Source organism: Lampris incognitus, chromosome 12 (genome assembly GCF_029633865.1).
Source record: "Lampris incognitus isolate fLamInc1 chromosome 12, fLamInc1.hap2, whole genome shotgun sequence".
In the NCBI taxonomy this organism is placed as follows: domain Eukaryota; kingdom Metazoa; phylum Chordata; class Actinopteri; order Lampriformes; family Lampridae; genus Lampris; species Lampris incognitus.
The window spans coordinates 12627907-12654085 of NC_079222.1; the positions used below are offsets into that span (position 1 = coordinate 12627907).

General features: G+C 40.4%; 1 protein-coding gene across 1 annotated transcript in view; it reads right to left on the reverse strand.

Annotated features, from left to right (window-relative positions):
- LOC130122163 (leucine-rich repeat transmembrane neuronal protein 4-like) overlaps window positions 1-26179 on the reverse strand; it is a 151940-nt gene that overhangs the window by 83193 nt on the left and 42568 nt on the right. The window contains exons 5-7 of the mRNA XM_056291205.1: window positions 19722-19812; window positions 18811-18922; window positions 15763-17408 (exon numbers count right to left, since the gene is read on the reverse strand). Coding sequence (XP_056147180.1) covers window positions 15763-17408; window positions 18811-18922; window positions 19722-19812 — 1849 coding nt within the window. The remainder of the gene's footprint in view (window positions 1-15762; window positions 17409-18810; window positions 18923-19721; window positions 19813-26179) is intronic.

Below are 26179 nucleotides of genomic sequence, written 5' to 3' on the forward strand. Positions count from 1 at the left end.
TTGGCAGTGTGCATTGGGAGCAGTTTGTAGGAACTCAGTCTGATTGAAAAGCTGCATGCTTAATGTACATTAACAATGAATTAATGTGATTTGATATAAGGCAGGGATGGGCAACATGATCAAGAAAGGGCCGGTGTGGGTGCAGGTCTTTGTTCCAACCAAGCAGTTACACACCTGAGTCAACAAATCAAGGTCCTTAGCAAAGACTATTGGTTGACTAATAGAATCAGTTGTGTAACTGCTTGGTTGGAGCAAAGACCTGCACCCACACCGGCCCTTTCTGGATCATGTTGCTCATCCCTGATATAAGGTATTGATGAGGTAAAGATGATTTAAGTTTTAAACTCCACAGCTAAAAGAAAACTCTTATTTCATTTCAAATCCATAGAATATAAATCTCAGGAACACTAAGTGTGCTGCAGCCACTACAAGTGAACTGACACCATCCTGTGCTTGTGTGGAGTCTGCAACTTCAGCAATTCCTAATTAGAGTTGGGGCTCGATGGCCTGTTCTGTTTTGGAACATGTTACGAGTTTATAAAACATCCATCCAATTCATCTATTATCCAAACTGCTTATCCTACACAGGGTCCCGGGGATGCTGGAGCCTATCCCAGCAGTCATTGGGTGGCAGGCAGGGAGATGCCCTGGAAAGGCCGCCAGACCATCATCTGAATTTGATAATCTTCCAAGGCAAACTTCTCTCTCGTTGAACTTTTTTCCCCCAAAATTCCAGACCGCCTTTATTCTACAATTGTCACTGGTTGCAGAAGCATAAAACTACATGCAGTATTATAGGGGGGAAAAAAAAGCCATTACATGTTTGCTGTGGATTCAACAGGAAATAATGTCATCCAGTTACGCTTACACACACACGGGCAGCACGCTTAACGCTATTTAATTCTTGGATCATGTTCGATTGACAAAAAAGGACCAAACATATGTGAGTCAAAAATAAGTTACTTTCTTAAGTTTTTTGTTTTTTTACAATTTGCAAAAAAAAATTGCTATGATATTCAAATGAATTTGAATTTGATGAGCAGATTTGATACTGGATTCAGATTCATTAAAATGCTTTTGAACCCCAACCCTACTATTCTGGTTTGTCATAAGTACCTCCACTTCTGTCAAGCAATGACTCACTTAGATGTTCTGACCATTGTGTATTGAGCGCTCATGGTGGGCAGTTGGCCTTCTCGCAAAAATATAAGGATTTCATTATTGTGTCTACTGAATGAAGCATGTGAGGACACAAGACCCTATTTTGCATTGTGGAACTAACGCAATCAATTTTGTGACCACAACAGGAAAGATTATATTAAGGGATGAAACAAAGTTGTTTGAAATCACAAGCTATGAGAGCATTACTAACCTTAAGGTGATGACAACTTGTCACCATCTTAACGTTACAAAAACTGTGTTAATAATGGAATATTGTCTTTTATCATCTTTCCGTGTTATAAAATCAGAATTAAACCTGGATAATGTCACGCGCTGTGGTACACAATTTTGTTGTCTAATTAATGATAATGAGAATCTACCACCTACAATTTCTCACAAAATAAGGTCTGAAATATTTGAGGGAGAATCAATTGAAAACTAGTTTTGGTTTGATATTATATGAACTTATGTCGCATTCCTGTCGATGAAGTAGTGGAGATGATCCGTATGAAATTACAAGATGACCCCACCCTTAGCGATAGGACCACCCTTAACACTGACCAAATGTGTCTGCTGCTGAAGCTGTGTCTTCAGTCCACGTACTTCACATACAGGGGGCAGTACCATAGGCAGAAGCATGGGTGTGCCATGGGTTCCCCAGTCTCACTTATGGTCGCCAACTTGTATATGGAGGAAGTGGAAAAGAGGGCTCTGATGTCCTATCCAGGGACACCACCTAGCCATTGGTTCAGATTTGTGGATGACACCTGGATTAAAATTAAATGTCACACCCTAACTGGGTGTGTGTCAAAGTCAGGAAGATGCCCAAACAGTGCACCAGCTCATTGAAGGGAGGAGGAGGACCACAGCTGCCTAAGCGTAACCCAGTGGTGTTTCCATATGTGGTGAGAGACAACAGTTGAGATGCATATTTTCCAAACACAGAGTCAGTTGCTTTCAAACTCCAAAACACACTGCGCCAGAAGTTGGTCCACCCCAAGGATTGGGTCCCCCAGCACAAGCACAAACAGCAATATAGTGTACACTGTTAAGTGCTGGAAATAGTGCCATGACTTGTACACCAGGGGAACCAAACAGACACTGGCCAAGAGGAGGCCACAACCCAGAAGAGCTACCATGTCAGGCCACTCTTTCAAAGATGAGGATGTGCACATCCTTGATAGGGAGGAACGTTGGTTTGAATGGGGGAGTCAAAGAGGCCATCTATGTTAAGAGGGAACGACCATCCCTGAACCAAGGAGGGGGGCTAAGAGTACATCTGTCGCCATCTTACAATGCTGTGATTGCAACTTTTCCCCAACCCTCTGTGAACAGTACTTTGTGCCCAGATATACTGATTCAATTTTCTTTTCCTATAGTTGACTGGTCAACGTTGTTGCTTGCGGTGTGGGAGCCACGGGTTCGCGTCCTGGCTGTGGCGACGGTTCCCGGACTGCCCCCCGAATTCGCTACATTGGTGTCAGAAGTGGGATGGTGAGACCGTGAGGTCATCGGAAGCGCATGCGCCCAGAGGCGTGAGGGAGCTGATATGCTGAAGCGCGGGGACGCGCTTCCCAAAGGAGGGGGGTAGTGTAACGTGCACATGTTAGCCCTTGGCTAAGGGGTCGGACCCTTTAGTCGACTGGTTAACGTTGTCGCTTGTGGTGTGGGAGCCACGGGTTCGCGTCCTAGCTGTGGCGACGGTTCCCCGACTGCCCCCGAATTCGCTACAATATTGTACTTCATATTACCAAACAATTCAATGAGATTAACATCAGTTGGGTTCTTGAACATATTAATTTTGCATATGTAAATATATATTGTGATGTTTATCGACATCGTGTAAAATTCTTTAGAATTATCATCGCAATTTTCTTAGCGCCTAGCTCTACATGGGGCTCAAATTACAGTAGCTGCACCAAAGAGGAAATAGGGGAGGCTTTTCTGGCCCTCTGTCCCTAGTGTGTTATTAGGCCTTGAATCAGGAGCATTTCTTGGCAACCATACGGAATTAAAGAGAGTATTTTGAAGAATATGCTGTGGTGGCTGCACTGCCATCCGCTGGGACTGCCGGTGCCATACAAAGCCATAATGAAAGGCACAGCCAGTCATACTGGCTGGCAAGGTGGCACTTTCATCAAACTAAAGCAAGCTGACGCCAGCTTCTCAATTATTAAACACCGCCTGTAATGAGCAGCAGTGTTGAAATAAATAAACAAGTAAATAATTAAATAAATAAATAAATTATAGGAAACAAGCTAACACAGTCATCCCATTGTGGTCTGCAGAGGAGAAATAATAGTGTTTGAGAAGATGGGATATTAAGTAAAAAAGTTATGCATGGGAGGACAATGCAGTGTCTTTAAAACAACAACAACAACAACGGTGGACAAAACTTTTAAATCAGTTCAAAGAGAAAAAAAATATTAATGGTGGTTCACACAAAATGCAAAACTGAAATTGTTTTACTTCTGAACACGTGCAGCCAAACAGATCTAAGGTCTGATGTTCATTACTTTGTGCAGATTCATACATGTTTAATCCACTATTTTGTCATAGGGGGCTGCAGCCTGTTCCAGCAGGTGTGGAGCTGAAATGCCAGGCTCCGCAACTAAAAATGGCATTAATGGTCACCACTGGGAATTTCATTATTAGCCAGAAATGTATCAACTGTACAAGGTATTAGCTATGAGATTGGGAAAACATTAGAAGCCATAAGTCAGACTGATTTCAGCTTTGTTTTTATTTATTTTTTTTGTGGCTTTTTCCCCCTTTTTCTCCCCAACTGTACTTTGGCCAATTACCCCACTTTCCATCCCGGTCGCTGCTCCACCCCCTCTGCCCATCCGGGGAGGGCTGCAGACTACCACATGCCTCCTCCGATACATGTGGAGTCACCAGCTCCTTTTTTTCACTTCACAGTGAGGAGTTTCGTTGGGGGAATGTAGCGCGTGGGAGGATCACGCTAATCCCCCCAGTTCCCCCTCCACTTTGAACAGGCACCTCGACTGACCAGAGGAGGCGCTAGTGCAGTGACTAGGACACATACCTACAACCGGCTACCCACCCGCAGACAGACACGGCCAATTGTGTCTGGAGGGACGCCTGACCAAGCCAGAGGTAGCACAGGGATTCGAACTGGCGGTCCCCGTATTGGTAGTAGTAGACCGCTACACCACCCAGACGCAAGATGTTGTTTTTAATTCCGAATTACTGTTGAAGTGGTATTACAGTACCCATTAGTATTTCCCCTATCATTCTTCCTCACTGTGGTTGTAGGGTAACGAACCATATTATGGAAGGGGGCCCAGGAGCTCTCCTGGGGAGAAAATGTTCACAAAACAGCTGTTTAATGTGCAGTTTTCTGCCAGTTTTGGGGACTTTTACACAGATTTTATGTTTAAATAGAGTACAACCGAGTTAGAAAAATCTACTAGATAGGTGTTTAAATACTTCAGTTAACCCATCTGATAGGGTTACCAAACTTTGGTTTCAAAAAAGATGATGGGGGGGGGGGTTATTACCTTATTTTAACTGAATTAACTATTTTACATTAGTGACAAAAGAGACTGCCAAACATGTATAGTGGACAAAATCAAACCAACAACTTTAATTTGGAATATTAGCACTACAGCAATTATTTTGTCACCAAATGTATGTCCGAGAAAGTTTATGATGAGAAATCAATCGTGTAGATTTCAATGTTTTTGCCCTTTTTGGAAAAGTAATGGCAATTGGCATTCTGCTCTGACTGTTTTTGAAACTAGGGAGTCCCGCTAGCTGGAGGTATTACACAATACTGTTGTTATGCTCAAATGTATGATGCATCATGTTCTATGACCCTTTGATTAAATAATGCCTCCAACCTTGTTGGATTCACCTACCTACCATTTATACATCTGAAAAGCTAATCCCTTAAGCTCTTAAACATGTTTAGCATGTTGAAAATATAAAGTTGTGTGAAATCGCTGTTGTGGAATATCCATTTGGTTCTCTAGAAACCACACTTTTAGGGTGCCCTTTTAGGGAAGAGGAGAAGACAAATAACAAAACACTACATTATACATGTCTTGACGCATGCTCAATATTCCAGGTGAGAACATCAAAGACGGTTGAATTAGTTCATCTGGATACAACGTTTATTGATAGATACGTTTCATCACTCATCAAAGTGACCTCTTCAGTCTCAACTGACTGCAGGTGTCCCCACCCTTATAAACAATGCAGTTGCATAACGACCGAAACCAACGACCAGTTTCGTGTGCACACATGGGTGTGACCATTAACTAGAGTAGCTAGAGTTCACAGAGGATTTGGGAATGTTTGCAGTCACAGCATTGTAAGAGTACATCTGTCACCATCTTACAATGCTGTGATTGCAAACATTCCCAAATCCTCTGTGAACTCTAGCTACTCTAGTTAACTGTCACAACCACATTTGTAGTTGAGTGATGAAACGTATCTGTGAGTAAACGTATCTAGTTGAACTGATTCAACTTTCTTTGATCAACAATATACAACACAGGGGTGCACAATATATTGGTCAGCGTATCGTATCAGCCAAAAAAGGATAAAACTGTGTTATTATTATTGGGAGAGTTATCAAGATAATGCCTGATATGTTGCCCTGATATGTTGTCATATGTGAATTGCAACTGAGTAAAAGAAAAGCAAAGGGGTTTTAGATGATCATAGGGGAGATAAAAAGCTTACAGCACCTGATATTCCCAAGCGGCCTTTGACTAAATGAAAGAAGAAGAAGAGAGAAGACTTAGCCAAGTGTTGCCCGTGTCTAGCCTTTCTTATCTTCAAATCACCACTCTCTGCCATGTTTTCCTGCTAGCTGATGGATGGGACAGGAGCTGAGTAGATAACATCATTCTCCTTGGACACTGAAGACGAGTTGGCCACCATCACCTACTTCTGTTCTCGGGTCACTTGAGTATCAGAGAACATATTTCTTTGATATCGAGTGCTATAATATATATATATATATATATATATATATATATATATATATATATATATATATATATATATATTTCGGGGGTATCAAATTTTTGTTTTGTTTCAACTGTTTGTTGGGAGTGTTTTCGTATGGATCGAGGAGTATCAAATCAAGGATAAAGACATTCCTTTCTGGGAGGTTTAAGTGTTCATTGGTTCACAACAGTAAAAATTTCACTTTTGATTAAGACTGAAAGACACAACATATTGAAAAATAACTTGATTCTTTTATTTTCTTTTTAGCTAAACTATCTCTTTAATGTCATTCATTCATGCTTGTTATATTGTCATTCATTCATGTCATTCATCCTCTTTCATTTATAAGTCATAACATACAAGATAATTTATTTTATTTTCTGTGCGTTTACTTAAACAAGGATTGACATTTATTTGAGGGGGGATACGTTGCAGTCCATTAGATAATTATTCGGACTTAAGTAGCATACTACTATCAGTCTCTGGAATACATTTCCTGTTAACAGTACAATTTAAATCTGGTCCCATCTTGATTTATTTCTATTTAAAGAGGGACAAATAGATATTTGGTTACATACTGAATAAGGAAAAAAATTGACCTTTGAAACTCTAGTTAATAGTTAACACCCAAAACTGGTCATTGGTTTCAGTCATTATATCCATGCATCCATTATCTGAACCGCTTATCCTGCTCTCAGGGTCGCGGGGATGCTGGAGCCTATTCCAGCAGTCACTGGGCGGCAGGCGGGGAGATATCCTGGACAGGCTGCCAGGCCATCTTGATATACTCTAGTGATCCTCATAGGGAAATTACACTGCATTTCACCCATCCTAGCTGTGTAGCTAGGAGCAGTGGGCAGCCGCTGTGCAGCACCCGGGGACCAACTCCAGTTCGTCTTGCCATGCCTCAGTCAGGGGCACAGACAGAAGTATTAACCCTAACATGCATGTCTTTTTGATGGTGGGGGAAACCAGAGCACCCGGAGAAAATCCACCGCAGACACGGGGAGAACATGCAAACTCTACATAGAGGACGACCTGGGATGACCCCCAAGACTGAACAACCCCGGTGTCGAACCCAGGAGCTTCTTGCTGTGAGGCAACAGTACTAACCACTGCGCCACCGTGCTACCTATCTGTCACCATCTTACAATGTTGTGATTGCAACATTCCCTAGTCCTCTGTGAATAGTAAACATGGCCTTTGAAGCTGTAATTAATGTCACACCCATATTTGCATATGAAACTAGTTGTTGGTTTTGGTCGTTCTGCAACTGTATTGTACTGTATTGTTTATAAGGGTGGGGATACCTGCACTCAGTTTAGACTGAAGATGTCACTTAGTTGAGTGTTTCCAGATGAACTGATTCAACCTTCTTTGATTTTCTTACCCGGATTATTGAGCATGCTTTAAGACATTTAAATACCAACTGTAGAGTTTCTGCATGAATTTATATACCCCTGGGTGGAAGTTACTTCTGTGCTAAAATAGCTAAGTGACATTCAAAAAATGTTCTTTTTCTACAGCCCATTCCATTGTTTTGATAGATTTAACTTACTGATAAGGCAAATGATTACGATATATAATGATATCCCACTTAATGTTGTGTCCAGATGAACTTCCTGTGATTATTATATAGATGGTTTTAACAAAGGACACTATTTTCAACTGCTATCTGGAAATACTGCTGATTTTGGACCAACATTCTCATCAGTTCAGGCCACATAGAAGAGAGCCACTTTATTTTGTCATTGTAGTCTTACATTAAATTGTATTCTTACAACTACTTTGTATTCTGCATTTAACCCATCCTATTGTATAGGAGCAGTGGGCAGTTGCAGCACTCGGGGACCAACTCCAGTTCTTCTTTCCATTGCCTTGGTCAAGGGGACAGGCCCTGGTATGAACCCTAACACACATGTCTTTTTGATGGTGGGAGTAAACTGGAGCACCCGGAGAAAACCCACGCAGACACGGGAAGAACATGCAAACTCCACACAGAAAGGACCTGAGATGGCCTGAGGTTCGAACCCAGGACTTTCTTGCTGTGAGGCTAATCACTGGGCCACCGTTCTGCCCAGTTTAAATTAGAAAACAATTATACTCAATAATTTGAAAAAAAATGTAGAAATAATATCAAAATGAATGCTCACCCACTTATTTCTTATCAAATTCTTTCTTGAAAAATGTCATTTGTACTAACAAATTGAAAAATACCAATGTTTAACACTACATGTTGTTAACCAAGTGTTATCCAGCCAGGTAGGCAAAAGTGAGGTCAGGGAACAATCTCAAAGAGAGAGAGCGAGCGAGAGAGTGAGAGAGATAGAGAGCGAGCGAGCGAGAGAGAGAGAAGCTAGGTGGAATCTTTGAATGTTAATTAATAACACTTAGTGCCATAATATGGTTGAAAACCTTTTTAGGGGTCCAAGCAGCGAAGCTGGTGGAACCCTATTGTATTTGTTAGGATTATTATTATTTTTCTCCGCTAAAAGTGTGTGAGACTCAGCAACCGTAAGTCCTAGACCAACCAACTTTGGTATGTGGATTCCTATGGCCCCCCACTACTCAGGCACCACAAATCACCTATGTCAGCCAGATGGTGGCGCTATAACAAAGGGTCATGCGTAATTCCCACACCATAAGTCAGATCAACACAAAACTTCACAGACTTATGCATCTGATGTGCTCTACAACTTTGTCATTGGGACCACATATGTCAGCCATATAGTTTAGCCGCCATTTTGACTTGTATTAGTTTGGGCGCGGTTTCTCAGCTGAAAGTGTCTGAGGCTCAGCAACCATAAGTCCTAGACCAACCGAATTTGGTATTTGCATTCATACGGCCCCCCACTACTCTGGCACTACAAATCACCCATGTCAGCCAGATGGTGGCGCTATAACAAAGGGTCATGCTTAAAAGGCCATAACTCCCACAGCATAAGTCAGATCAACACAAACCTTGATCGACCCATGCATCTCAATGTGCTCAACAACTTTACTATTGGGACCACCTATGTCAGTCATATAGTTTGCCCGCTATTTTGACTTATTTGGTGTGGAAGCGCTGCAGCTCTACAGACCACACGCCAGGACACCTGGGTTTAACGACATACTTTTTCTTTTTACGGCAGTCGGCTAGCACGCAAGAAATCAAGACACCGTCTGGTCCAGTTTTGGAAACTCTGGCACATGTTTCTGAAGCAATGGAAGTGTTACGACATTTAAAAAAAATTACGGTAATCGTCTAGGACACAGGCGACCCAAGTAATCCGACATCTCAAAAACCGCTTGATCAAAAAATCTGAAATTTGGTATACTTATACTTGGACCCATTTGGCTACATTGTCTAAAGTGCTGATTGGCTGGATTACCAAAACGGCTGCCAAACAGCCAATCAAAATTCAGCAGATAATATCTGCTAGTGTAAATGGCCAATCTTCATGAAACTTGATAGGCTTATTCTTTGTGGCACATAGAAGCCATGTACCAAATATGAAACAGATCGGACACATGGCGGCTGCAATACTGCTTGGACCCCATTAATCGCCGCTTGCGGCTATATTTTCTTTTTCTTTTTTTTTTACCTAGGAGACAGATGGCTTTTCTTTTCCCAAATGGGTTTCATTTATTTTTTCCAATTCTTACATTGATTTGAAAGGGGTGTTGACCTGGGACCCAACTGAATTTAAAAAAAAAACTTTTCTGTTGGCCTTTTAGAATGTATATGACTGAAAGCCATGGATACAACATCAAACTGAACCCGTAACATTTTGTCATATCACTCTCCACAAACATCCAAATGTAATGTCAACTTATTCCTCTTAGATTTGAACAAGTCCACTTTTCTTGCACCTTGACTCACACCAAGTTTCAAGAAAGTTGTTCTGTGCATGCATCTCATCAAGCTGAGTATTTCTGGTCCATGAGAGTGGGCTAGGATTTTGGGAGAATGGCACATTTTGCCTTGGCAAACCCACTGGAAAAGATGGGGTATCTTTTCATTAGCTTTAATTGTCATGGATTTAGCCAGGGTCACTACATAATTTGTGGGGGATGACATAAGAACAGTAATGCAAAACTATGGCAAAATAAAATAAATTTCTTTAATTTTTCATTGGTCTTTTAAAGCCTACTTTTTCCAAATATTGAGTTGTTGACCCACTCAGCACTTCTTTCCATCGAAGCTTGTATTACCAAAGCAGGAGAAACATTTTTACAAGCTAGTGTTTTTGCTATAAATATGAATGGTCAGAGTACTTGGATTTGGAAGGTGGCCTTCCCTTAACTTAATGCACATGAATGTTTTCTCTCTAGAAGTCAGTTGAGAAACAGACTATAACAACAAGCCCATGTGCGGTTATATGGAATTGCAAGTTACTCTTTGGACAATAAATGTCCATCAAAATTGACACACATTTTTCCAGTCTATTTACTCACAAGAGAGGTTGGCTGAAAGGGTTCCTAAAATGTGGACATCAATTTGGAAATGATACATTTGGACATCAATTTGGAAATTATGAATTTGGGAATATCTTAATGAATTGCTCACATATATTTATTCATGACAGTCATTTTTTCTCAAAGTCTGAGTGAAAGTGTCTAGCATTTTGACAGTCTCATTAGGTATAATAATAATAATAACAACTATTTGAAGCACATTTCTCAACCAAAGAGAAATAACAACAAAGAACACCACATAACTAATTAGACTAACATGTAGCACATCTGGAAGACAAGACCCAGAAAATGTCTGGAATTTAAGATTGTAAATTGGCAATTACATTCAATACCTCCAAAAATTGGCCCTGTTGTTCCTACCTGGTACATACTTTTGTATATGTAAATTTATGAGGCAGAGAATGAAGTGGGAGATGGGAGCACATCTCTAAAACTGGAGGTTTGAGATAGACCTCTGATTATAACAAACTGTAATCTTTTATTACTTTCTGCCAACTGACATTAGACCATAATCTCCATATCACTGTTCAGGTCAGCGTTCCTTAAATTACCCTTGTATTAAATTTTTAATTTAATAGTGTTTGCTGATTTTATCTTCAAAAATGTTGAATATATATCCAGTCTTGGGATATTTTATTCAGGTAGTGGCGTGCATACAGATGTATATGAGCACCATGAGCAACTTCCGGCCCATCTCCAATCTCCCCTTTCTGTCATAAATACTGGAATAGGTTGTTGCCTCCCAACTCAATGCTCACCTCATCTCCAATGACCTGTTAGAACCATTTCAATCTGGGTTCTGCTCACAGCTTACAGTACACCACAGAAACAGCCCTCCTCAAAGTCACCAATTACCTCCTCTTCTTCTCAGACTCTGGCCACCTCAGCATTCTCATGATCCTCGACCTAACTGCAGCTTTTGACACCATCAACCACACAATTCTTCTCTCCCGCTGTCAATTCTCTCTCAACATCACTGGTACTGCTCTGGCTAAAGTTATATCTCACAAACAGACAACAGTTCATCAGCATCCACAACTGCACCTCGTTCACCGTTCCCCTGTCCCAAGGTGTCCCCCAGGGTTCGGTGCTTGGTCCTCTCCTGTTCATCTTTTACATGCTGCCCCTTCGTAACATCATACAACGTCATAGTCTCCACTTTTACTGCTACGCCAATGATGTCCAGCTCTACATTGCCACTAAATCCATCACCATTAAAATCTACTCCAGTCTGACCAACTGTCTCACTGAAATTAAATCATGGATACAAGCCAAATTCCTCAAACTAAATTGTGATAAATCTGACATAATCCTCATCAGTCCCAAATCCCTTACCAAACCCAATCACAACTTGTGCTTCACCACCAACAACTCCACTCTATCTCCCTGCCCAAACATCTGTAATCTCAGAATCATTTTGACAGCAACCTCTGCTTGAACAACACATCAATCAAATCACCAGAACTGCCTATTTTCACCTAAAAAACAGCTTGTCTCCACCCATCACTTTCCTTCTCTGCTGCCAACATTTGATCCATGACTTCATCAGAGCCAGGATTGACTACCACAACAGCATTCTCTACGGCTCATCATCTAAAGTCCTACACAAACTTCAGTACATCCAGAACTCTGCTGCTTACCTGTTCACCCACTCCTGTGATCACATCAGCCCTGTCCTGCAGAACCTTCACTGGGTCCCTGTCCCACAATAGATCCGATTCAAAGTCCTTTTCCTTACTCATAAAGCCCTCCATAACCAGGCCCCCTCCTACTTCACCGACCTGCTCCACTATCATACACCTTCCCGCAGCCTTCACTCCTCTGATGCCGATCTCCTGTCTCCACCACACAGGACCAAGCACCAGACCTTGGGTGACCGAGCCTTCTCCATACTTGCCCCCTCCCCCTGGAACTCTGTACCAATCTTTCCACATTCAAATCATTAATCAATACTTGCCTTTTAAGAAATGCTTTTAATGTATGATTATTGTGGTGTGTTACATGTTTTTGATGTGACGCTTTTTGTTTATTTTATCTTATGTAAAGCGTCTTTGTGTACTTTGAAAAGTGCTATACAAATAAAATGTATGTGTACTGCAACTAAGGCTGAAACTAATGATTATTTTCATAATTGATTAATCTGTTGATTATTTTTGATTAAGTGATTAATAATTCAGTCTGTTAAAAGTAAAAAAAATACTGATGAATACACATCTTGAGTTTCCAGTCCCATGTGATGTCTTAAAACTGCTGTCTGACCAACAGCAAAAAAGTCCCTCAAGTATCCATATCAGAATGCGATATATCAGAGGAATTTAAACAAATGTAAGCATTTATAATAGTAACCAACAAATGTTTGGTATTTTTACTTGATGAATGACTCAAATGATTAATCGACCACCAAAGCTGTATTCAATTAATTTTCTGTTGACTGCTCAATTAATCGACTAATCATTTCAGCACTAATGTGCACAACTCAAATTTAGGGTTTGATTACACTTTAACCAAGGCCCACAGAGCGTAAAATTTATTTGTATTGTCTGTAAGCCTTTGTTCCTGTGTGTTTTAATATAGCGTGGAGTATGAAATATGAAATGGCGAACATATCCAAACTTCTTATTGTATACTTATTGATGAAGCTGGTGCATCAGTCAAGTAGGTTGTTGGCAAAATGTTTGTTGGCCAAAAGGTTGGTGGAGTCCTTTCAGTTTCCACCTAGGTATAATCCTTTAGTCTACTGGGTTCACACCTGCATATTCCTGTAATCCAGTGGGTAGTGTCACAACTTCCTTCTCTGACTTTTAAATTTCTTCACTTTATATTATCGTGAAATAGGACTGGAATCAATTTTATTCAAAGTGAGGCAATACAAATTTAATGTATACTATTTATATTATAAATATAACTTATAATATAAATTTATACAATAGATTTATTTATATAATATAAATATAAATTATATATAAGAAACATTTATATTATAAATATATTTCTTATTACCTAGAAACACTATAAATATAGAATTTATATTATTTCTAGGTAATAAGAAAAAGACTATTTGAGTCTTCAAACTTAATAATTTTACTCTTAGAATGTCAGTATATGTGTACTGTTATTTTTACAGATCAGCTCATGAAGCTTTGATAGTGTAAAACTAGTAGCTGAACCCCGCCCCCCCTTCCCTTTTCTCCCCAATTGTATCCAGCCAATTACCCCACTCTTCTGAGCCATCCCAGTCGCTGCTCCACCCCCTCTGCTGATCTGGGGAGGGCTGCGGACTACCACATGCCTCCTCCGATACATATGGAGTTGCCAGCTGCTTCTTTTTACCTGACAGTGAGGAGTTTCACCAGGGGGACGTAGCGCATGGGAAGATCACGCTATTCCCCCCCAGCTCCCCCTCCCCTCCGAACAGGCGCCCCGACCGACCAGAGGAGGCACTGGTACAGCGACCAGGACACTTACCCACAACTGGCTTCCCACCCGCAGACACGGCCAATTGTGTCTGTAGGGATGCCCGACCAAGCCGGAGGCAACAAGGGGATTCGAACCAGCGATCCCCATGTTGGTAGGCAATGGAATAGACCGCTATGCTACCTGGATGCCCCAGTGGCTGCACTTTTGACATGTAAGAGGCTAGTCATCATCACTAATTAAACAGCATCTGTAGTATATGATATGTTGTAAGCTTTTTTATGTAACTCATGAAGGGCAAGTTGTCCAAAATAATAATAAAAGTACTTTGAATTGATCAGATATTTTACCTGGTGTCAGGACTAGTCACAACTTGAATGACAGGATTCTATTGAAATGAAACATTTTACAATGAGGTTAAATGAATAAATAGAATGGTTAGAACAAGATCATAGACTATGTTGTGGTGGCATCCCTCAGGTTAATGTTAACTGTTTCTCTTCTATTTGTGTTAGGGTTGTTGACATATCATGAACTGCCACGGCAAAGACAATGTTTAACATTTTCCATAATTTCAGTGTAGATACCAAATATTTTTCATCTTTTAGCTTCCTCTGATTTTAAAACTATTCACACACACACACACACACACACACACACAGAAGAGGTCATACAGAAATGCATTCATTCATACTTCCAAATGAACCCCTGCGTTTCAGATCATTTTAGCTGTGCACCCATTAGATGATGAGATTGTGTCTGCTAAGAAGCATGATTCTCGAGACCAATGAGAGCATCCTGCAATTCTGAGGTTTACGACTGAATTGTTTTAATAACCCTGGTATTGATATAAATATGTTCCTTTTCACTGTAAGCAGATCTACATTTGAGCAAGATGATTATAATAAAATGTACCCATTTGCCTCATCTCTGTACAAATTACCATAAATTTCACAAACTAACTAACTGGGCATCCTCCAAAAGTGCCCCAACTTTAAACTGCTGAGCGAGATTAAAGCAGACTGGCAGGGGAGAGAACAAACACACAATATATTGCATCCATCAAACAGAAAAGGGTGTTCAAACTTGCATACGTTAAACATAACAATGTGGCATTGTTTTGCTTTCATTAATTTTCATTTCATTCATTTAATTCAGAAAATGAAATGCACCTTCAAGTCCCAACTGAAAATAATCTCAAAACATTCAGTGCATCATGCTGCCATGGAGAGATGAGATGCATCTGCTGTACACTGTGCAATTATTCAGGCTGTCTTGAGGCAGGCTTATCAAATCACTTGAAAAACTGTGGCAATAAAACAGTTTGTCACGATAAAAAGGGAAAAAATAGATAATTTTATGACGGATAAAGCAAAGTTCATTGCAGAATTAATTGAGGAGTAAACAAAGCCATACTCAGTTAACTGGGAGGAGGAGGAGGAATTCTCTAACATGTCAGTGTAATACTGCAGGCCTCTTAACCAGTTATGGACCACTGCTCCCTGGTTCACAGAGCAATTTCTATTTCCCAGTTTGTGGTTTAATTAAAGTTTGAAAACCTGAATAATTGAAAACGTTTAAGATTTTAAGTCAAACATGTTGTGAACCATGAGATGAAAGTGCTTAACTCTACATCAAATGTCTCTCTCTACAGTGCATGGCTGATAAAGTATTTACCTCTGTTGAGCCTTTATGTTTTGATTTCTGAGTTTTTATATTTTAGGCTGATGCGATGGATCATACCTCGCATTCCCTGGAACCAGAGATTGCGCATGTGCAGGCACCAGTGCCATTTCCAAGCACCTCCAATCCCTCTGGGGTAGCAGCAGGATTGTAGCTCATGTAATACTCTTGGAGCTGAGAGCTCAGGTTCTGCTCTGGCTCTGGACTCTTTTTGCGGTGCTTGCGTCTCACCATGGATTGCTGCTGCAGCACCCTGGCTGCATCTGGGTAACGTCTCCATAACACATAGATAATAGTAATTATGAGAGACATAGTGAAGAAGAGTGCAACGCTGCCCACCACCACTTTGTGTAGAGTCATGTGCTCCATTTCTGGCGGTGGAGTGATCAACAGGCTATTGATAGTGGGCTGGATGTGAGAAACAGAGTCTCTAGGGTCTTTGCTCATCTGGGTGGGTAAAATGGGATGAGGAATGGGCTTAAGTCTGGATGGTGGAACGTGTCCAAAAGCAGTTGTTGGGGGCAGGACTGGTGAAGCAGAAGTGGGGGCAAAGGTGGCATCAGTAGTAGTTTCAGAAATAAGTTCTTGGCTGGGTGAGGGTGTTTCAGTCTGAAAGTAGTCATTTTCCTCACAAATGCCATGGTTCCTCGTGGCGTCCATTATTTTCTCTCCCTGAAGATACTTTGGGCTGCTGCAGATCATAGTGGTGTCTTTACTGCCACGAAAATTCCTCAACCAGGCCACAAGTGGGCATATACCTGTCCCACAGTCCCACATGTTGCCAGCTAGGCTGATGGAGGTTAGTGAGATCCAAGCTGTAACAGCCTCCTGCGAAACATTGGACAACTTGTTGGATTCCAGATTAAGGATCTGAAGGTTGGGCAGGCAGTGAAAAACAGCTGGATCCAGAGTCTGGATTTCATTTCCAGATAGATCCAGTTTCTGCAGTGTGTACCAAGTCCAAGGAAGGCCCTGGTTGACAACCCGGATGCGATTCCACTGCAGGTATAGTGACCTGAGGTTGGCCAGACGTGGGAACAGAAAAAAGTTAATCCTTGAGAATTGGTTGTGCTCCAGATGCAGCTCCATCAATTTCTGCAACCCCAAGAAAGTGGTGCGTGTTAGAGCTTTAATTCTGTTATAACCCAAATCCAGAAACTCCAAACTTCGACATTCCAGGAATGCTCGAATGGGGATGTTAGTGAGGCCATTAGAGCGTAGGTGAAGGTTTTGCAGCTTTCGCAGGCCATGGAACTGACCTGGCTGTAGCACTTCCAATTTGTTGTAAGACAAGTCCAGACTCCGAAGGTTGGGAATCCCATGGAATGTTGCATTGTGCAGCAAACTGATTTTGTTGGAGCTCAAGATTAGCTCTTTCAGCCTGCGGACCCCCTGAAAAGCCCGGCTATCCAGGACAGAGATTTGGTTATGGTCCAGGTATATCCAGAGCAGCTGGTTGAGGTGAGCAAATTGATAAGGGAGCAGAGTGTGCAGGTCATTGTAGCGCAGTGAGAGACCCTGGCAGCCAACTGAGATGTTTTCTGGTACATCCACAAAGCCTGCTGATTCACAATGGACAATCTTCCCCTCACAGCGGCAGCTGTTTGGACAGGTGCGCTCACCAAAACTGAATAAAAGAGAAGCTTGCAAGAGGAGGAGGAGAGGGAAGAGGAGGCATGCCTGTCGTCCATCACACAGCAATGGACCTATGGATGGGGAAAGAAGGAAGAGGACAGAGAAAGAGAGATAGAGAAAGAAACAGAAATGTAAGTACTGTAATGCACACCTTTTGATATAATTACAATTGCATATTTATTTAGTAATGATTTCTGCCAGAATTAGCCATGTATAAGAAGGAAATACACTTTTCTCTCTCAAGCAAAAAGGTTATTTAAATCTTATGGACCAGAACTGCCAGGTTAAGAATAATGTGAAGCTCTTACTGAAGTGATTAAGAGAAAAGTTTTTGGGACACATTATATAATATATAAACTAGTTCAATAATTGCTTGAAATAAAGGTCTTTTTGTCAAAGAGGATATGGAATTGAGGTGATGATGATGATGATCGCTACAGTTCATAGATACCACCAGTACATTAATAAAACTTAACATTTTACCTTAATACAACATAACTCACTTTTAAGGAGTCTTCCCTTTGTACACACTCTTACTCCAATTGATTATAAATGACCTGCCATCTCTCACCTCATATGATTAACACCATCCCTCCAACTCTCACATCCCAAAAGTGAATCATATCTATTGCTTTTTAATGACAACAACAGAACAAAAATCCCAGGTATCATTTGCACCATCAACACTGGAACAATATGGTGGCCCAAGAGTGTGTTGAACTCAATTTTTAATATAACCTGACACATTGGGGTAGTAATAAAGAATTATGGTAAATGCCACATTTATAACTGAAAACTAGATGGAGGCAAGAATCACATCCTTACTTTCCTTCCAAACAATGACATTCCTCTTGTAATATAGTCATTGGTTACAAAATTGATTAATAGAAATTATATACAGTCATCACTGCTGTCTGTATCTCTCCACTGCACAATTTTAATTAATCATGTGAACTATGATGTATAACCAAATGAAGAGACCTCTAAATTTCCTTTGTAAACTATTCAGCAACCCAAAGTTTAAAGGCAAAAATACCAAAAAAGCTGACATATGGAGATGTGAGGGTCAAGAAGTTTTTGCTTTGCCTTGCCTTCTCTTGGCGTACACAAGGCTTCTCCTCTTTCAACAAATGGATTATCTTCTTCTGGAGAAGCCAGTACTTGAAAACCAGGAACCCTCAAAAGGCTTTACCAAAAGAAATAAGAAGCATTCTTTAGTTCTTCAGAAAAAAGATTATGGCCCTTTCCAAACACAGATTTCCCCCATTTCCGTGCAAAGACGCAAAGGAATTTTTCCTCCTTTTGCTCAATGAAGCCAGATGCCCCACTTTCCCTCCAACCAATATCCAGAGAAGTCAAGGCACTCCTTTAACCATCTCATAATGCCAGTTTTCTCTCCTTACCTTCTTCCAGAATTTTCATACCATTACATTTCCAGATATGTCAAGTCCCTCCCTTAAACAAGTTCCAGACATTCCAGGTCCCCCAACCCCAAATCCAGAGCCTCCGAGTCCCTCCACTCCAGATCCAGATTTTCCATGTCCCTCCATCCGACTTTCACAATGATAAGGGATCGCCATAGTTCCTTTTCAGAGTTTCAAAAGTTACCACATTTTTTGCCACATCGTTGGCATTAAGTAATCTTTTTTTTTTTAATATAAACCTAATGCTTCCAAAGTTGCTTGTACCCAAAAATATTCCTTTTGCTCTTCACTGTGAAAATTATGTACAAGTATTTGCAAAACTACTGCCACATGCTATTCAAAATTTCCAACATGCAATCACAGGGTTGGTAATGGATTGCTTAGTTGCTCCAAAATATTATTTCAGTGTTTTCCCCTGGGGTATGATTAGACTACATCATTGAAAATATAATTTCGTAAATTTTGATTGATTTGACTGAACAGTTTGGTTTGCCTTGAAAAGACTGACTACCAGTCAACTCTTTTGATTATGCTAGAACTCAAGCAAATTCGTATAAGCAATTGTTATTTCAGTCATTACCTCAATCATTCCGCTAGAGTTTCTTGATCAATGTTATTAAATTGTGACATTATGACCAGATTATTTCTTGGTGGTCATAGGGACTGAATAGTTTTATTGCTTGACTGTGTGGTGTTGATGGTCTGTCCAATAGTTTTAATTTTTTTCACCAAAAAAGCAAGCAAGCAAATTCAATACATTTCTCTGTGGAGTGGAATTCTGGGGCTATCTGTTTTGGGGGTATTGGAAGCTTGTCAACCATGGCAAATGGAGTTCGGGTATTATTAATGTTCTAATTTTTCAAATTAGAAAAATGTAGCTGTCTAGCCTTGGATAACACATAGTCAAAATTATAAAGGCTTTAATTATACAAGTCATAGTGGATTTGAAGTTTAGTTTGCCTTCCTTTCCTGCATTCTCTTTTTGGGGGTTTTACCATCATGGTATTTCTCCAAGGTGCCCTCTTTTTGCTCAGCGTTTTCTTGACTCTCACTGGTGCAACAACATCCATGACATTCAGAAATTTAAAGTTAAAATTATCTAGGAGTACATCAACTGACTATGAATTCATGGTTTGTGACATAGTTATTGTCTCCATAAACCTAGCACTAGTACTCTCATTTATATACCTCTTCTTAACAGATACAGAGCTAGTTTGAACATCTGGTACGATCAGTAAGTCAAAGAAGACACAGCAGTGATCAGATAGGGCCAAGTCCTTAATCATAATGGATGAAATGTTGAGACCTTCAGAGATAACCAAATCTAGAATGAGGCCCTCGAGCGTGCGTGGGCTCTTTCACATGTTGCGAGAGACCAAAGTGTCAAGTAGGGCGAAGAGATCTTTGGCATTATTGTCCATGTTATTATCTACTATATGAATGTTAAAATCCCCTGCTACGATAAAGAAGCTGATAGCGGTTCAGTAAAATCATCGATAAAGTTAACAATATCTTGGAGGTCTGTAAATGGTTAAAAATAGAATTTTGGGAGCACCCGTCAATGTAAAACTGAGGTACTCAAAGCAAGTAAAATCACCAAGTAAAATCTATTTGCACTGGAAAACATCTTTAAATAAGGCAGCTACTCCTCCTCCTTTCTTGCCAGTGCGGCAGGTATTCATAAAACTAAAAATGTCTGGCGCTGTCTCATTGAGAACATCGTTGAGAACAGTAGCGCTGGTGCCCTCAGTTAACCACGTCGCAGTAACAAAAAAACCCAAAAAATCTGAATTGTAAGATAATGTCATTTACTAAAAATTATTTGTTGGCGAGAGATCTGATAGAGTAAAGCTAGCTTTGCTGAGATAACCGGAGCCCTTGTGGTAGTCTGAGGTTGTCATGGAATAGGTAACAAATTAGACTGGTTTACCCCATTAATTGAGTACACTCGATTCCTTCTATTTCTAATCAATACCTCAGTAGACAACAGTGCTGGATTACATCTGAGAGAGGTAGTAGTAGGCCCTCCTGACCACAAGTGGAAGGTAGTGTGGTTTGCAGGGGATGGAGAGGTTTGTTGGTGGTGACCGGTATTGACCAGGTGAGGACTTTTATGTATGCAGTAATGAAAGCTGTTGACATGAACATTTCCTCTGCGATAAAGTGACTCATTAGCCGCTTTATGGAGTGACATACACATTGTTAATCATCAGCAGCCATTTTAAATACATGCCAGTTTCACAAGGAATGAACACAAAATGAGAACAGCACAACAACACAAGTCTGTTATACTATACACTGTTACAGTTCAATGATACTTTAACCGGTTATTTTCTTGCCCGGTGCGGGATTCGATACGAGGTGTACTGCACCACAAGGTGACATCACTAACCGCTCGGCTAAAGGGTCAGACCCGTTAGCTAGGAGCTAACGTGTCTTATCAGTAGTTTACAATACTTTAACAAAGGAGCAGGAGGTGGGGTGTGACTGAGAGAGCCTTAAGTGTGTGGATGGCGGGGGGTCTTTGTTGGAAGTGTTTATGGACGTCTGTGATGTGGTGATCAAAGCTCAGTTTATTGTCCAGGATGATGCCAAGGTACCTAAGGCTCACGACCACCTCCACTGGCCACTGGCAGCTGGCGGAAGTGGGGCCGTGAGTGGTGGTGGTTCATTAGCAGCTCCTCTCAAAAAACACACTTTCCCCAAAGCCGATCGTTAATACGTTTTACTAATTAACATAGCGTTAACAATCCCCCCCCCTACATTTTCACAAGTGCGTGCAAAATCTTTAAAATCGGATATTAATTTTGAGCAGCTTTTCAGTAACATGCATATTTGTGATCTTTCGCCGCAGAAGACATGTGTGTGTCATCTTTAAGGACTTTTCTTCGGTGACTGGCTGAGCCGTCCTGTAATCCACGTGTTACTGGTGCGACAGTGTTTACAAGCCGGCGACTCCTGCATGTCGCCGCCCCAGAATGAAGGGCCACCCTAAAGACTTGGGATTAATTCTGCAATGCAGGGGTTTTTTTTCTTTTCCTTTTTTACTCTAATTGTTTCCACCAAGCTGGGAGATTACCCTCAGTCTCTAGTTGAGTGAAGCATTTAGAGACTGACTTGTGAGTCTAGGCAGAGACAGGCTCAAAACAAGCGCTACTGTAACTCACTCTGTAAATGGAGCGATGAATGAGGAGAGAGAGAGAGAGAGAGAGAGAGAGAGAGAGAGAGAGAGAGAGAGAGAGAGAGAGAGAGAGAGAGAGAGAGAGAGAGAGAGAGAGTTACACTTCTGGGTATAAAAAACACTATAGTCATTTGTTATTGTGCCAAATCGTTTTTTTTGTTCGCCTTTATCATTATTTTTTTTTAATTTAATGAAATTTAATGATTTTTTTCTGGCACAGGATACAAATCCTCTACACCAGACTCAACAAATCAAAATAAACAACCACAAAAAAAGAAAAAAAGAACCACAATAGTTATTAAAATCACAATAATCCCACAAATAATCACAAATCACATAAATACAATAGTCTCACAAATACATTAGTCTCACAAATAATCACAGTCACACAATACTCACAATAATCACAACTCAGCTTTATAATTGTATAAAAAGTCCTTCGTTGACCAACATTTATCTAATCTATTTTTAAACTAGTTAACGGTGACACTTTCTATGAAGCTTGGATCTATAACGCTCTATAAGCATCTATAACGCCCTATAAGTGTAGCTATAAGTCATTGCAAGATTCATTATAACCATGTATACGTCCTCACAACACCTCATAACCACCTTTATGATACATTATGTCAATTCAAAACGGATTTATGCATTATAAATATGTCATCATTAGCCTGTTTATCTGTCAAATGTCATAATGCATCATAGCCAACTTGTTTTGCTGACGTTTTGTAGAGATGCAGAATGAGACTTCAGTGCTATTTCACAGTCTTCAGCCACAGCCGTTAGTCATTGTAATGCACATTATAGGAAAGTATGGGTGTTAGAGATGCAATAGATGCTTACAGGGCGTTACAGATGCTTATAGGGCGTTATAGATGCGAGCTTCGTAGAAAGTCCCCCCTCCCCTTTTCAGAGTGACACTTTAATGGGAATAGTTTTAAGGAGTTCCCTCTTAACTCATACCTATTATTCCAAAAATAGATAAGCATAGTTTGATTTTAAAAATCCTGGTATATTCTAAATATTAAGGAAAACCTGTAGTAATGTGAACCCAGTAAATTTACATATTCCAATAGCAATAAAAGCATTACAACTTCTACCAAGCCTGAAGAATACAATTCTCTGGGAAATTTTTTGAAAAAAAAAGTGCAAAATGTCAAGAAGTGTATAGGGTGTAAACATCACACATGCTGTGAGAATGGATTGATTCATTTTTGAGATATCATGCAGACAGACAGACAAACTAAGACATAAACATGACTTCCGTGGCAGTGATATTATCTAGATATATTCAAATCAACGTCATAGCTTGAAACTTTGCCAGTTTATCACAGACCTTGTCTCTTTATCGAGTACACATGGGATGATGTTATTCGAGACACACTGGCAGAGTAGTGCATACATATGTCATTTCTCACGAGAAAACATTCCTTCATTCATGCATACCTTAATATGCCTTAAACACAGCCAACCTTTATAGGTTATTCGCCTAGGGAATTGAAATAAACTACAGTTAACAAGTCCACACATGCACATCTAATACCTAATCTGCTTAGGTATATGCATTAATAATTACAGAATGGTTGTTGGTAATCGAATTTAGCATTAGCAAATAAAAGATGCAAGAAGCATGCAATCACTTGAGGATGAATATTAAAAGAACATTTATTGGTATATGCATTTATATTTTCTGTCTTCTTCTTTACAGAAATCCCTGACTTGTGTAAGTGCATACCCACATTACCACTAATATTTTGTGTAACCTGCTGTTAAGTGTTGCCATGTAGACACAAGAGCAGATACACCACATCTTGCTACAATTTGTCTTGGGGATATTGATATGCCACAGAATTTACATCTGTAGATGAGATGCCACCTACTGGCACTACAATAGAAGAGCTTCTACTTTACCGATGTGAAACTTTAATTAATTTCAGCAGATTTGTTCCCTTTGCAAGAAATGAACCTACTACCCAATGACGTGCAATCAGGGTAGGCACTGCCTACCCTGTGATAATTTAATCAAAATAACCATACAGAAAACATATCAAAATTTCACTCTAGTTACAAGTATGCTGTGTTATAACATATTATTAATGTTATTTTTATGTCCATGTCCTTTTTAAGTCCTTAAACTTCTATCAGCAAATGGCCGTATCGCACACAAACTCATCTAGTTTTTCAGTGGGAAGGGTAGGCTCTGCTTTTTTTCAGGATTGCCTTTAACGTTGTGAATGTTGGGAGTTTATGATGCATGCATATTGTGTAGCTTAAGGTGAAATCAACAGACGAGGGAAGGCACTGCTTATGGCAGGAGTGTGAGCCAATCAGAGCCATTAAGGTGGTAAATTGTTACAATGTCATAGATAATTGTGCTATCAATAAAGCAAGCTAGCTCATTTGAATTTGAGCAGCTTAGCTACATTTCAGAGCGAAATGAGTAATGTTGACCATCGTAGGTCTTTAAAGTTCTAATAAACTGGATTACCAGCAAAAATTACTTGTCATCAAGCAAAGCAAGCCTACACCAGCTCTCCCTGACCTCCACCAGCGTAAAGGGCAGAAAATCATCCGATCATTCCAGCCGGTCTGATACATAAGGAAAGCGTGGCTATGCGGCTCCTATGCTACCAGCAGGCTGTACGGCTTTCCTTGTTTGTTGTTTTCCAGAGAGTGTGTGAGGGTGATGTGACCATTAACTAGTTACATTGGCCATGTGTACTATTCACAGAGAACTGGGGAATAGTTTCAATCACAGCATTGTAACACGATATCCCCCCCCCCCCATTCTTGATTCAGGGACGGTCGTTCATCCTTCACATAGATAGCCTCTTGTGTCCATCTTTGTGAAGAGGGAACAAGCATCCCTGAAGATGGCATCTTGTGATCATCTATATGTAAAGATGGAACAACCCCCCCCCCCCCTCGGTGGCAAGATTACATCTGTCACCATTTTACAATGCTGTGATTGCAACTATTCCCCAATCCTCTGTGAATAGTACACGTGGCCATTGTAACTCTAGTTAATGGTCACATCAATTTGCAGATGAATCCAATCGTTGGTTTCGGTCATTATGCAACTGTACTGTTTATAAGGTTGGGGGATACCTGCAGTCAGGTGAGACTGACGAGGTCACTTGAATGAGCGATGAAACGTTTCTCCCACTAAACGTGTTCAGATGAACTGATTCACCTCTCTGTGACTTTGCAGTATTATTTCATATACAGAATAATGACTATAACTTTCAAGAAACAAATGAGGGGCGGAGAAAAATGAAGAGCTACAGACAGTGAAGAGACAGTAAAAAAAGAATAATTGATCGTATGAAGCAGTGACATCATCAAAGCAATACAATATGCACATCTACTTCCATCACCTCCATTAGGGGCACACAATGTTGGCTCACCAAGCATCCACTGTAATTCACAGAGCCATCGGTTTCCCCTAAATGATAATCCCATTGGAGTGCTAAAATAGCCCTTAGTGAGCCTCCGGAGAACTCTCATCCAGTCATATCACTTAAACTGCACTTGGTAGCTTCTACACACAAGCGTGTTCCCTTAAAACAGGGCTTTAGTGGGATTCAGACATATTTCAGCCACTAAAAAGCCCTCGACTGTAAGATATGATAGAAAGTTACAACATTTTACCACTGGCTCAGCGACGCCTCCGCAAGACAACCACTTTAATTAGTAGGCATGATTTCAGCATAGATTTCCGGAACTGTCATGGAGTGATAAAATCTCATTGTACACGTCTATATCAGGCTACACAGCACACTGGAGGGTGATGTTGGTCATTACTAGTCATTAAATGTGGCAGATAAAGCAGACAGATCTCAATTTATTCTCTTATTTCATGTATCTGACCACTTAGAGACCTTCCAAAGACCCCACACATGAGGCGGGCTAATAGTCCCCAGGTATATGTATGTCTCCTTTGCGTGGATGCATCCAGAACATCTCAGACAAATGCAGTAATACAAGTTATTATGTAAGAGTTGGGCTCTGTGGGCATGCTAGTGGGAACACAAATGATTACAAAGGGGACAAAAATGAAATCTTATTACTTACTATGATGCCACTTGCTTGTAGAAATGAAAATGAATAAATATGTTGTGCATGTATTGCACACATGTATAACACACACAGTGTTGGAGGACCAACTTTGAACATTTCCAAATTTCTAAGAATTCTGCTTTTGAAATCCTGGAAGCATAATTTCAGGCAGTCT